This window comes from Ylistrum balloti, unplaced genomic scaffold, assembly GCF_031769215.1.
Source record: "Ylistrum balloti isolate Yb309-2 unplaced genomic scaffold, AGI_CSIRO_Ybal_v1 Utg371830, whole genome shotgun sequence".
Classification (NCBI taxonomy): domain Eukaryota; kingdom Metazoa; phylum Mollusca; class Bivalvia; order Pectinida; family Pectinidae; genus Ylistrum; species Ylistrum balloti.
Window position 1 is genome coordinate 758,267 of NW_026782909.1, and position 14,093 is coordinate 772,359.

General features: G+C 35.8%; 1 protein-coding gene across 1 annotated transcript in view; it reads right to left on the reverse strand.

Annotated features, from left to right (window-relative positions):
* Positions 1–3,480: 3,480 nt before the first annotated feature.
* Positions 3,481–14,093, reverse strand: part of LOC132563711 (uncharacterized) — a 32,618-nt gene continuing 22,005 nt past the window's right edge. Inside the window, exon 6 of the mRNA XM_060228463.1 lies at positions 3,481–3,719. Within this exon, the coding sequence (XP_060084446.1) occupies positions 3,481–3,719 (239 nt within the window). The remainder of the gene's footprint in view (positions 3,720–14,093) is intronic.

Sequence of the window (14,093 nt, forward strand, 5' to 3'; positions counted from 1 at the left end):
ATATATATATATATATACTAAACAAAAAAAGTAAGGTAACACTACTTTATTCTGTGATTGATTAATTAACCCCTTCATAAATCCTTACCAATCATGTACTAATAAAGTAATTGATCAATTCTGATAAAACTGCAGTCATGGTTCATTATAAAACTTTGCGCTCAGTTGATTTTATTCGACTGTAAAGGACGTTGGGGTCAATTTCAAAGGTAACAATATTAGTAACGGGTATGGCCACCGTTTGCGAAGTAAACAGCATTGCAACATCGTCGCATGGAACTCGTAAACCGGCGGATAATTCGAGGAGAGATGTTGTTCTATTCAGCGATCAAGGCTTGGGCCAGCTCCTGCAAGTTTGACGGCTGATTTTGACGTTCTTTCACGCGTCGCCCAAGAACGTCCCAGACATGCTCAATCGGTGACCTAACACCTGCACGTTATTCTGCTGCAAGAAAGTTCTGTCTACGCGACTGGTGTGCGCTGGTGCGTTATCCTGTTGAAAAATGGCGCCAACGCCATGGCATCTTAAGAATGGCAGAACCACTGGTCTTAAAATTTCGTCCCGATATCGAATGCTGGTTAAATTGCCATTTAACACAACAAGCCTGGTACGAGTCCCCCCACAAATTGGGTCCAGTGTAGGGACGCCGCGCTTTCAATTGGTAGGCCCTCAACCTGTTGCGGACTGTTTGGGGAGACACACGACGCCCAAACAATGTCCTTGAAGTCTCTACTGCGGTTACGAATCGATTGCGCAAGTGTATCAATCGTATACGACGGTCATCCCTGGCGGTCGTTTTACGGGGTCGGCCGCTTCGGGTACGATCGGATGTTGACCCAGTTTGGTTTAAACGACTTACCAACTGGCAAATTGTCTTAACACTGCAACCAAAATGCCGTGCTACTCGACGGCGAGACTCCCCAGCCTGGATCATGCCTACAGCCCTTTCTCTCTGTACTTGTGACAGCCGGGGCATAATGATAAAGTTGATAGATAGCAAGATTCGGTGATTTCGAAGTCCTAAGGATCTAAGGAACAGTTGTCAGTTTGAATGTTTATGAAATTCAAGCGAAGATACAAGTTAGTCGCAGAAAACCTCGTGCAGCTCTTTCGCTCTAATACAGACTTTCACGCTTGAATGATTTTGGTAACCCCCTTGGATTTTGTAATGTAAAACATTACCATTTTCTAATATTGCACAAACGTCATTTTGTTTTCACTCATTTACTGGTATTCGTCAAGAAAACATGTTAACCTTTCTTTTTTTGTTGAGTATATATAGATGTCTTTCAGTAATTGATTGTGTTGATATGTCTATTTAAATCGGTCCTAAAGACTGACTTTTTTTCAGAAATGAGGTAACCAGTTTAAATAATTTATTTGGAACACACATAAAATAACAATGTCAATGTCCACTTTAAGTGATAAAATCTGGTAATATTGATCTTGTTCACATTCAGCTCTTCGTTAATAAGTTGATAGCACCAAATATAATTGAAACGGTTTGTTAAAGTGAAATAACTCTTTTCAACTTGTATTTGAAATAAAATAACTTTATTTGGGAAAACCTCATACAATGTCCCGTAGAGGTCAGATAATATGATTTAGTGAATGTGTATATTATTATTATTATTACATTCTTAAGTGCCCGTCAAGACACAATAGGTCATTAGGACCATCAAACACACAGCGATCCAAAAGGAAATAACATTAAACAAACCAAAAGGTAAAAGACAAATGTTAAAAATCTTTAATGGGTATTTTAACACAAAAGATAAAAATGGTACGTCATAGTCTATTAAATAAACATCTTTCAGGTAATGTAGAATTTTACAAATACCAACAGTTTCAAAAAGGGATTTTAGACATGTAATGTTACGATAAAAACTTACTCAACAAGACAGAAGGTCAATGCAGTCCAATAAAAATGCTTAATGGTGAATGGCTCATCAAATCCTATGCACCAAGGATTATCTTCGCCTTTCAACATATGTGAATGTGTAAGGTGTGTATGACCCATCAGAAGACGGGCAAGGACAACTTCGTTTCGGTGGTTGTCTCTATAGCCTGGAGACCATTCACCGATAACAGGTTTAACGGAGTGCAATTTGTTATTGGTATAGGTATTCCAATCCTCCTGCCACTGAGCTTTTAAAATTTGTTTAATAAATGGTTTAAAATCGGTTAAATAAAGTTTAAAGACAACAGGTGGTAGCGATAAAGCTTCTTTTGCGGCACGATCTGCTTTTTCATTGCTTGGTATTCCCATGTGCCCAGGAACCCAGCAAAAAGCAATACGAAAGTTAAAAGCAAGTTCATGATATGGTATCAAGGTATTACGAATGAAAATATTTTAGATATTTCTATAGCTAAGAGTTTGTAGAACAGAAAGAGAGTCTGAATGGATAACAGCTCTCGTTACTTTGTTTCTTTGAATATATTAAAGGGTGAGGTATTAGCTCTTGCTTCTACCGAGAATATTGAGGCGTTGTTCGGTAGCCGGCATCCATAGGTCTCAACTTGTGTATTATGGCCGCAGCAACTTTATCATTATCTTTGAACCATCAGTACATAAATGTAGAAATGTTATATATTTTGACTGCAATTTCGAGAAGGATGAACAAAAGGTGGGACTGTCAGTGTCTGATTTAACCATTTCATGAAGTGAAAAGTCAACTCAAGTACCAGGGAGGAATTTCTATCGTTCCAAATGACTGAATTAGGTCAATATTAGCGTTTTGTAAAAGAGGGGAAATTCGAATACCGAATGGTGGAATGGTCTCTGGTTTGTTTTGAAACAAGGTTTTATATTTTGGATCAAGTACAAGTCAAAAAGCAGGATTTGACTTAATGGTGTAATGCAAAGCGAATTTATTTCGACGGCTATATAGTGATGGTTCGTAAGCCTCTACATCATTTTCCCTTTTTGATTGGGAGCTGGTTTTGATGGAGGTTGAGGTTTCTAACTTTGTTTTGATGGTGATGGTGGATGTTGTGATGACTGTGTATAAGACGACTTTGATGCAGAAGGCCGTGGGCAAGAATGACTGTTACACATCATGTCAGCCTGTGTTTCTGCATCACATGTCTGTGAAGCAGCATCACGTACCTGCATGATCATAATACCAGCCTTTGTGTGACTGGCGTGTGATGGACGCGACACTGACGTTTCAAGAATCTTCCTTGCCTTAAGAAAAGTGATGTTGTTGGAGTACTTGATGCGAAGCAGGACAATCTTTGGAATATGTTGGATGCCTGCCAGCACAGTTTGCACAGTGAACTTAACCATCACAAGCACCATCTGCTGATCCATCTTCGTGGTCTACAACTCCACACTTTGCACAAACTTTCTCTTTCTTGCAATTATCAGAATGATGACCAAATTTCTTGCACCAAAGCAAAGTGGATTTTGGATGTAAACGTCCACACCAACACTCTGAAAGCAGACCTTTACACGTTTTGGTAAAATCCTGATCCGTTTAAGATGGTTGCCCATCCGCTGTTTTTCCTTGAAGTAACTCTCCCTGAAGAGAAAGACAGGGTATAATGCTCTTTGATGTGTTCAGGGAGGAATGAGGAACAACCTGCACAGCTATGTCAAAAAAAATCGTCATTTCTAAGAGGTTATTGGCCTGTTGCTGGCAGACTGCCTCCACAAGTTGTTCGTCAGATCGCATTTTTTCACACTCTTTGGAGTACCGTATGTTGACAGGATAGTCTTTGCAATAATAAATGGTGAAACGGATGACATTTGTTTATCCTTTGCTAGTGATTGTATTACGATGAACTGGTTGAAATCATGGTCATCTCCTTTGTCTGATGATGAAATACAAGGTCGTTTATTTTTGGTTTTAGTGCCCATAGTTAGGAGTTTAGGTATTCATTACCCGTGCTCCTCACCCACCTCCGGACAAGGTCGAATATGTAAATATGTGAAATTACCAAACAATTCTTTGAAGCTATTTGGTGCCCGTGCAAAATTCTTTAATGGTAATATGTGAAAGATCACATTTCGTTCACATCCAAGATTTGATCCATCCGAGAAAATTTCTTCCGGATATCTGGAAATGAAAGAGTATAGATGATCTGCACTTTATCCATAGCTAATGCTAATAAATACAATGGCAGCATTTTCGCTTTCTTGAATTTTATTTGATTTTCATAAATGATTTTTACACAAATGAAATTGGTATTCCCCCAAGTATTCGGCGTATTGCGCAAAGCAATAACATTACGTCACGATATAAAATTAACGATTGCTAAGCCCTATAGTGTGTTAAACAGACTTGACAAAACAGTTGGCAACAATATTTATTTTACCTAAAGTTCAAGCAACTCTTCATTCTTTGAATGTTTTATTCATTGTGTTTTCTTTTTCTTATTTTTTCCTTTTGGACAATCTCTGCATGTTTGCCAATCTCAACAGCCAAGAACCTGGCGGTAACACATCAGTCGAACCTCAAGTGGATCTGTGACAATATGCCATCAAATAGTAACACAGCCCCAGTTTTCTTTAAGAGAAATCTTATATAAAATTGTCCACTATCTTATTGCTGTTCCTACAACTGATGTTCTCTTTCCTATTAATAATATAACCCAAAAATCAATTCAAATTTCAGACATATACTTGCATTCAAATGGTCCTTCTTTCCGCGCACTATTGTCCAATTAAATACCCTCCGTACGGCCATTGTAGAAAGTGCTAATGTACATGTATTTACGGATTAGTCGACTTCAGATGTTCTCAAATATCTTCTACACTAAATTCTACCGTTGTACATAATTTTATGTTAAACTTCAAAATGGAAAAAAAAAAAAAAAAAAAAAACAAAAAACAAAAAAAAAAAAAAAAAAAAAAAACAACAAAAAAACAAACAAAAAAAAACAAAAAAAAACGAAACAATATTAACAATTCTCTTTGCGTCCCCCTCTTTGCCAAGAAAGTTGGACAGAAGAAGATACTAATCGTGTAGTCTCGTTCAGCCTATATTTGCACTCGTGATGAAGCGTTTCAGTGAGCTAGACAATTTGTTGCTATATCTGCAATTTTGTTATCTGTCATTGGCGCAACGCATTAATGGGAACTCAAATTTTAGTGTTACAAGTTCATGACTGCTAATATATGTGAAATTTTTCATTTTTATTTCTTAGCGCGTGTTATCTTAAGGGCTGCAAGGGTTAGAAGTTGTAATAATTTCCTTGATTTTCCTTGTCATTATATTATATAAACTTCACTCTCTCCAGGTACTGCCCGACTCATATTTCATATGAATCAGAAATAAAACATGTTTAACATTGTACATACGATATATGCATTATAAACTCCATCGTAACTGATAGCGTTATGTTATACACATATCTGTTTGCGTCCTTGAATCGACCGAACCGCTTCAATCTTCAGGTACCAGCAGACCCCACCTCACCTCAAACCTCGTCTACTGAAAGCCGATAGGCCGTAAAAGCTGACGTTAACCCCGTTGAAAAAATAAACAAATGGCTTAACCACCTCTAAAGCTATCTTTTGAATCCTTTCCGTACCGCAATTTCTGAACCATTACAAGTTATTTCAGCAAAGTAATTTTATAAAGAAATTTAGTTTGAAATACGAATGTATAGTAAGAAATATGTATGCACAATGCTCCTAGGGTGTGATAAAGTAGGCGATCAGATGTTGGTTTACACATCGTCAGCAGTCTTAGTTGATCTACAGCTAATTTTACACGTAGTTAATTATCTAGATACTATAACACAGGTCAGCATAGATAGGGCCATGTGAAGTGTTTGTAATCGGTGAGGCGGTGCTTATCTTTGTGCCGATGCCTTATGTAACTTATTTAACACTTGTTTGTTCCATCATATCCAATATCTAGCTAAATATGGTGTACTCATCTGACCACTTTCTGTTATTAAGTATAAATGAAAACCCTACCATAAGTCACTCTTCATACATTCCCCTGTTTGTATACACTTATTAAACTACACTTATACAAGGGAACTTGACTTTATCATTACTACAAAACTACACAGAAGATTTTCATTCAGTTCCATGATGTTTTCGGATTTAGCAAATATTCTTTCATTAGCTCATTTCCTACACGTGGTCAAGGTTAATAATCTCCATGTCATCTACATAAACACCATCATCATAACAAATTGTATGCTACTCGTATGATATTTGCCAGATACGACTCTCCTTGGATTATGATTAATGAATACACCGTCGACATATTTCAATACAATTGCGACTTTTGTTTGACGCAAGTTTCGCGGAACACGAAAACCCACCGGATGACAGCAAAGTGAAAAGACGAAAAAACGTCAACATATTTTTTCAGAAAGAGTAAATTCCCCATGGATGCGATCAAAGAGGCGACGTTGGAACCCCACGACTATCTTTTGTTGTATCTATCCCTTGCCTGCGACGAAGCCTACCGCTTGAGGACCAGAGCCGATAAAGTCGATGTACACAGTCAGCTTCTTTACGTCCCGATACATCTGGATTGCCATACCATGAAAAAGATTTTCCAGTACCCTACCACAGGTATCGACGTCTAGTAACTCTTATAGAGACCTCCGTAATCCAAGAATATTCCATGAATATTATATTTATTGTGTTCCTAACTAGTTCATGATGTTCTGTTATCATAGTTAATCCATTCGGACAATCTCTGTGGGTTTGCAAGGTAAGATATCAACCGCTTCGCTTATGTGTGGTATTGCCTCCCTTAGCAGCCATCTTCTTAACGTCAAGACTTTAAACAAGTATGTTTAACAAAAACATAATTAAATGTATTAGCCGACATACTTGCCTTTCATTATTTACTCCATCTCGTTTAGGCACTTCATTCCTATGGTTATGGTTTCGCAACATCCTTCTGCTTCATCTTAGTTTCAAACTGTTGGACTTCGAATCGATATTTATATATGTTAACTGACATATTTGCCTTGCATTATTTACTGCATCCCGTTTAAGCACTTTGTTCCTTTTCTCGTGATTTCGAAACCCGTTGAGCCGTTTCCAATGATTGTAACGCTAGAATCGATATTTCGGTCAACGCTTTCGATCGATTTTTGTATTGAAATATTTTGTTCCCTACGATTGGTGTAGTCCGACATTCCCCTGTATCCAGCTCCATCTATACAACTGGTAAATTATTGTATCACCTTTGCGCAACATTTCTTATTCTCAGATCTTTTTTTTCAATATATGTATGTAAGGAAATGATTTCGTTATAATGAATTAAATGTAAACCCTTTCATACATCCGCTACACCAAATATGGTTTTCTGCGGGAGATTACATTTCATTTTGTATCCCTTATATTGCTGTCAATAACAATGTTTTCATCGCTTTCGCCAATTCCTTTTCGCAACTGTATGGCCGTTGCTGACTCATTTATCATCGATTTTCTTAACAACCAGACATTGAAATAGTGTGTTTAATAGAAATGAAAATGATTTAAATGAGAGTTTTGTCATTCGTTTTCTCTTCAATCCTGCTTAGGTACTTCGTTCCTATGTTCATGATTTCCTAATATTATCCTGCTTCATCTTACTCTCAAACATGAACTCTGACAAAATTCCACATTATCGACTCAACTGAAATATTATATTAGTAGACACATAATTATATGGATTAGATTACTGGTTTTCTTTCTCTGTTTAAACATGGCATATAATGATAAGGCATAGCATTTTAAACTAGTTTAATTTCACAGCCCCCCTGTTTATCTGTCAAACTATCGATAGTTAGGCTAAATCGTAGGTCACTTAGATGACTGTTTATGCCAGCCAGCACAGAAATCGATATATCAACCACGTTCCATAGACCAATGTTGATATTTGTCTTGAAATTAATTAACGAACAATAATGTTCTATTTACGAAAACATTTTCTTGTCCTTTATTTAATGAAAAATAATACACCCTATATTTTCTAGTTCACATAACCTGATCATACGGACAGTTATTATGCATGAACCTGTAAAATTCGGAAATAAATACATTACTGTAATGAATCAGATTGATTAAAAAACACAATCTAGACTTTCTTTACTCTTTACTACACATTTTAACAAATCGTACCTCAAAGACAACTTTACCGCTGTCACCTGTTGTTTTTAAACTTTATCTTATTTGATTTGAAACCATATCAACCAGTTCAACAGTTTAGTGGCAGGAAGAATGGAATCAATTTACCGACACCGAAAAACATATCATCAGTAAATGATATTTATGCAATATAGACATTCATTGAGACGAAATTGTCCTTGCTTGTCTTAGGATGGGCCATACTTACCTTACACATTCATAAATGTTGAAAGGCGAAGATAATCCTCGGTGCATAGAAGGAGATGAGCCAGTCACTGTTACACATTTTTCATTGGACAGCAATGACCTGTCTACTCGAGAATGTTTGAATCGACTACACATTTGGGCAGATGAAAATGGTGTTAAATTTTCACAATCAAAAACAGTTTGTATGCATTTTTGTCCAATTCGGAAACAACACGACGATCCAAATCTGTCTCTCTGTGGTGTACCCATTCCGGTTGATGAGCAAACGAAATTCTTGGGTGTAATATCCGACAGGAAATTGTCCTTCCTATTTCATAAAAAATACCTTAAGCCAAATGCCTTAAGGCACTGAATATTCTAAAGAAAAATAGTCGTAAACATAAGGTAAATCACTTGATTCGTCTTACTCTGTTTTAAAGGTGCGTTATCAATTTACAAAAAAATAGACAGACGGGGGAACCTTACAATGTGGATATCAATGTGTAACAAAGATAGTACTTTTTTTAGTAATCGACGTTTTGAAAAATGAATGAAAACTTAAAATCCTTCCATTTATAAAATTGTTAGTGCTTTCAACGCTTTTGAAGTAATGAGATGATGAAGTACGATAAGATTGTCTTTACAGACGATTACTTTTCATCTTTAAGTTCACTTGGTCAGAAGGACCGGTGAAGTTTATGTCATAAAACTAATTGTCATGAGCAACCGAGCAGAGATTGACCAAATTTGATCAGAAGTATCCATAGAGAAAGAAAATTTCTTTTATAAAATTGATGGTGGGTCTTGGCCCATTAGGGCAGGAGGGGCCGTAAAGGGGAAATTTTGCAAATCCTTCAAAATTGAACTCTTTTTAGGAATGATTGAAATTTGCAAATTTGGTCTGAAGTATTCTTGAGTGAGGGAGGGTTATTTCGTATGATTGATGGGTTTCGGTCCTTTGGGGCAAAATGGGCTAGTCTCAATCCAGAAAGTAGGGCAAGTTCTTTAAAATCATCTTTCTCCTGAAGAAATAATAAAATATTCCCAAATTTTGTTTAAAGTGTTCTTTAGTGAAGGAAAATGAATTTTGAATAAACGGTGGATCTTAGCCCCTGGAAAGGGAGGGCTAGACACCAAGCCAGTTATACAATATCCTTAGTGCTTTGTAGGAATATTAGGATTCTGTCCCAATTTGATTTGAAGTATTCTTGGTTGAAGGGGAATCAATTTTGTATAAACGGTTGGGCGGGTCACAACAGAGATGAAATACAGCAAATACTGCTTATGTTTTAGAATGCTTGAATTTTGAATCAATTTTGGATCTAAAGGATGCTACGGTAAAGGAAAATTAATTCTGTGTAATTGGTGCATCTGATCTGCGTGGGGCAGAGGGGTGGGGCCAAATAGAGGAAATAGATACCAGCCAAATAATAAAAATAGATATCGATCATTTGATTGATCTTCATTTCATTTCAAGCGAACTTGACCAGGTGAGCGATACAGGTCAGTGGGAAACTTGTTCAACGGTTGACTACTTCATCCAGTGGGTCGCATTATTGAGTTACCATTGAATTGTCCGGTCTTATTTTTACTATGTAGAAACTTTTCAAACAAAAAGAATGATGAAACAGATTTTCGTAATACATTCTTTATTTACAACTGACAATGGCGAATGTCACATAAGCTCTATGATTATATTCTACATACATGTACATATTGACATCTGTAATTTAAAATATTTTGTACGATATCAACCTCAACATACACACATTGATTAACAATTCTGGCTGCACAACTCATTTCAAAAACATTAGGACCATCAACCGGTGAAAAACAAAGCGATCCAATAGGAAATAACATCAAACAAACTAAAATGTAAAGGACAAATGCAAAAAACTTACATGGTTATATTAAACGATTAACAGAGTAAATATTATTCTATAATTTAGACCAACATGTTTCAGACAACATAGAATTTTATCAATCTCAACAGTATAAAAAGGTTAAAATAAAAAAATTCTCGAGTAGACAGAAGGCCAATGTAGTCAAAAATGTTTAACAGTGAATGGCTCATTACATCCTATGCACCGAGGGTTATTTTCGCTTTTAAGCAATATAACTGTGTAAGGTAAGTATGGCCCAACTTCGCCGCGGTGGTTATCTCTATAGCATGGAGACCATTCACCGATAATAGGTTTTACGGAATGCAATTTATCATTGGTATATTGATTCCATTCCACCTGCTACTGATCTGTTAGCATTTATTTGATCAATGACTTAGAATTAGTTAGATGAAGTTTAAAAATAGCAGGTGGTAGCAGGTCTTAAAGAATTTGAAATATCAAATTTCGACGTGGTTAATTTTCCATTTGTTTTTAGATATCCCATTGTTCTGAATGATGTTGTACCGCTGATTCGTTCAATCATATCTCCTACCTTTTTGATGTATGTATCGGAATTCAATTTGGACACATAAGATCTCTATGACAATTTATTGTGTAACCGTATAGCTCGACGGGTTTTTGCCATAATAATTATAGATGTTTTAGCTACCGGTTCTAGAATTGTTTTTAAATTGCATGATTGCGGTTTTCCTGTTTTTAATAGCTTTATCACAATCTTCATTGATCGAAGCATTGGGAAGTGTTCGCTTCCACAGAGAATGCACTGTCCATTCGAAATCGAACAACAAAAACTGCTTCAGTGGACTTGCCTTAAACCTTCATTCCCCGCCCGCCAAAATCGTTCGGATTTACGTGTTACCCATCTTGATTACATACCGATCAAATCGTCATTATGAAACATACCGTTTGTTGTAGAATATCTATATTGATTATGACGGGTATTTATAAGTGATTGCTTTGTCAATTAGGATTTATTTTCATGAATAATTGTACATGCATATGTAATTCATTGAACGTCTGCTCAGTATCAACAGTGATGTTGTTCTAAACTTAATTTAATAACCTACGCTTTTTTAATACGATATATACTGCACACAAAATATACATCGTTTTTGATACCATTCAGATGCAAATTATCTGATGAATAAGACGATATGTTATCCTTTGAAACTATGCAATTTTTGAATCATGTTAGTCAGTTAAAACCTTTACGTAAAATAGATATTTACTGCATAATGCGCACATACCGTACATGCTGGAGACTATTTCCTATAATTTCCACCATTGATAACTCGTTAATACTGTGCCGTATTTTCTGTGTTTAATTTGTGGAAGTATTGAGGGACAACTACCCACATCGCTAAAACATGAATCAATTCTCGCCTCGTATTTCCATGATTTATATCTGCTGATGATATCTGACCACAAGGGTCAAAATAGCCTATAGCCATCGTGTTACCACCGTCATTGCCAGTCATACGCTGAATATAACGTCTCCTTTGAAAAGCTACCTCTTCTTTACGCCTTGCGGATTTAAGCCAAATAGATATGAAACATTTTGGGGATGGGCATGGACAGTAATTTTTCTAAATTCAGAGAGTTGATCCGTCTTCTATAGTTAGAGAGGAGGAACTTCAAAAGGCGAAAGGGTTTATTCAAATCAATCTGAATAATGGGTTTTCTAGAAGACTTCAAAATGTAAAAGTTTACGGACGCAAACAATGCATATATTAGTCGTCGTTGGTAACTAGTTAGTAATAGCCAAAACCTATGGTGTATGTCGGCAGGGGACACAACTCAAAGAATTCCTCATAGATAGAAAAAAAAAAAGGGCAGTGATGCATACCTACTTATTACAATGAATGTATAATTGTGTTTTATTTGACTTTACTCGGTTTACGAACGTTAATGTTCTATTCACGAAAACTTTATTCTCTTTATTAAATGAAAAATCCAATATTTGGTAAAACTCTTTATTGTAATTCATTCGCCCGTTTCGACAATCATTAAACATGTATCTGTAAACTTCAGAAATAATTACAAAACAATACGAATATGTACAATAGGGTACCTATTGTAACTTCGGGCATTACTCTATTTTATTAGATTTATTAGAAACACAATATTACACACGGTGCTATTTAAGATAACAGGGTAAATGTAATTGATTTCCTAAAGAAAGAAGGAAATATGGAAATGAAAAAAAGAAATGATGAAATAGGTATTTATATATTAATTCTCATTTGTTGCTAATGATTGTAGCCACTATACAGCAACTGATCTGAGTATATCCTGACTAAATGAGAGGATCTGACCTCACGGGAACATTGTTCGAGGTTTACTTAATATAAGCTATTTGAATTTCAATTAAAGCTGTCTGAAGTAATCTCCTTTTTATCATTTCAACAAACTTTAAGTTTAATAGAGTCGGAATTGAAAGCTTCTACACGATCATGCTCAAAAGATTCATTCTTATCTAATATGTCAATTGTTTGTTTTTCACTTTATAATTTTTTTTCGCTATCACTTCATTTGATTCATAGAAACCAATTTGTAAAAAAAAATAACGTTTTAGTTCCGAAATCGCGTTTGAACTCCGTCGGCTTTCTCTGACTCGCGGTAACAAAATGTCGGCGTCAATGTAGAATAGAACTTATAAAGTTCAAGGAAAGGTTATATATAACCTATATAAAAATCCTGATAGGAGTGGCGAGCTAGTTTATGCCCATATAAAATGTCTCACCATGACCACTGAATCAGGTGTCACAGGACCCCAATGATATACAGTACGATATATATGCTTATATAACCGATTAACTTGTAATAATAAGAATTAAATAAATATTTACATTATAACACTATTTTAATGTTATTAATCATAGCGAATACACAACTGATCCGAGTACATATTAACTGAATAAAAGGTATTTGATAACACGAAAATATTATACAAAGTTTGCTTGTCAGATATTTGCTATTTGATTCCCATGTTCTTTATAAGGATCGCCACGCACTAGGTCATTTGCGGGTTTGAATCAGTACTCCAAAGCTTCTGAACGACCATATCCAAAAGATTTTTTAAAAATGTATCCCTTTATTTAGTTAATGAAATACAAGTTGAAATTTCACCATCAAATAAATTTCTTTTTAATACAAAATCATTTTTTTAAAATTTGTCCCGAAATCACGTTCTAATGTAGTCTGCCCGCATAAAAAAGATGGCGGCGTCGAAAGACTCGTATCAAGGTAGAATAGTGGATCAATAACAAATTTGTGAGGTATTTTCAGTTGAAAGAGCTTAAAAAATCGTATTATACAACTCAAAGGAATAACTGCATGGGGCGTGCATCAATGACAGGTTCAGGTAATCGCAAAATGAAGCACAATTCTGTTATAAGTGGCGAACTGTGATGTGTTATCTTTGCTTTGGACAAGGCGTCATGTAACCATTCCCTCTTTTATGTCCACATGGCATAATTCAATCAAATGTAAGCAATGTATTGCACAACACTACAATGCATCAATACAATACAGCTAACTTTTTGGTTACGAAACTTTAACTATTGAAAGAAACATGTAAACAAACTCTTCATACAAGCCTCTGCATCACTAACTCGTTATAGTCATTAAGTTGACAGCAATGAACGAAAAGATATCAAATTCCGGATTTTCGCTCTCCAGACTTGGACCATGAAATAGTCGTTGGTCTTGAAATAGTGATGTTTCTTCGTACTTTGTATGATAAGGCTCCAGGAATCTGAAAAGGTTAATAAAAAAATTGGTAGGAATGTCCAGGTACACGGTCTCGGTCTTTTTGGGTGAGAGGGGTGAGACCTAATATCGGGAATAAATTAATCACTGTTGGGACAGAGGACACGATTGTAAACACAAATTAAACGTTTCTTAAAATTGG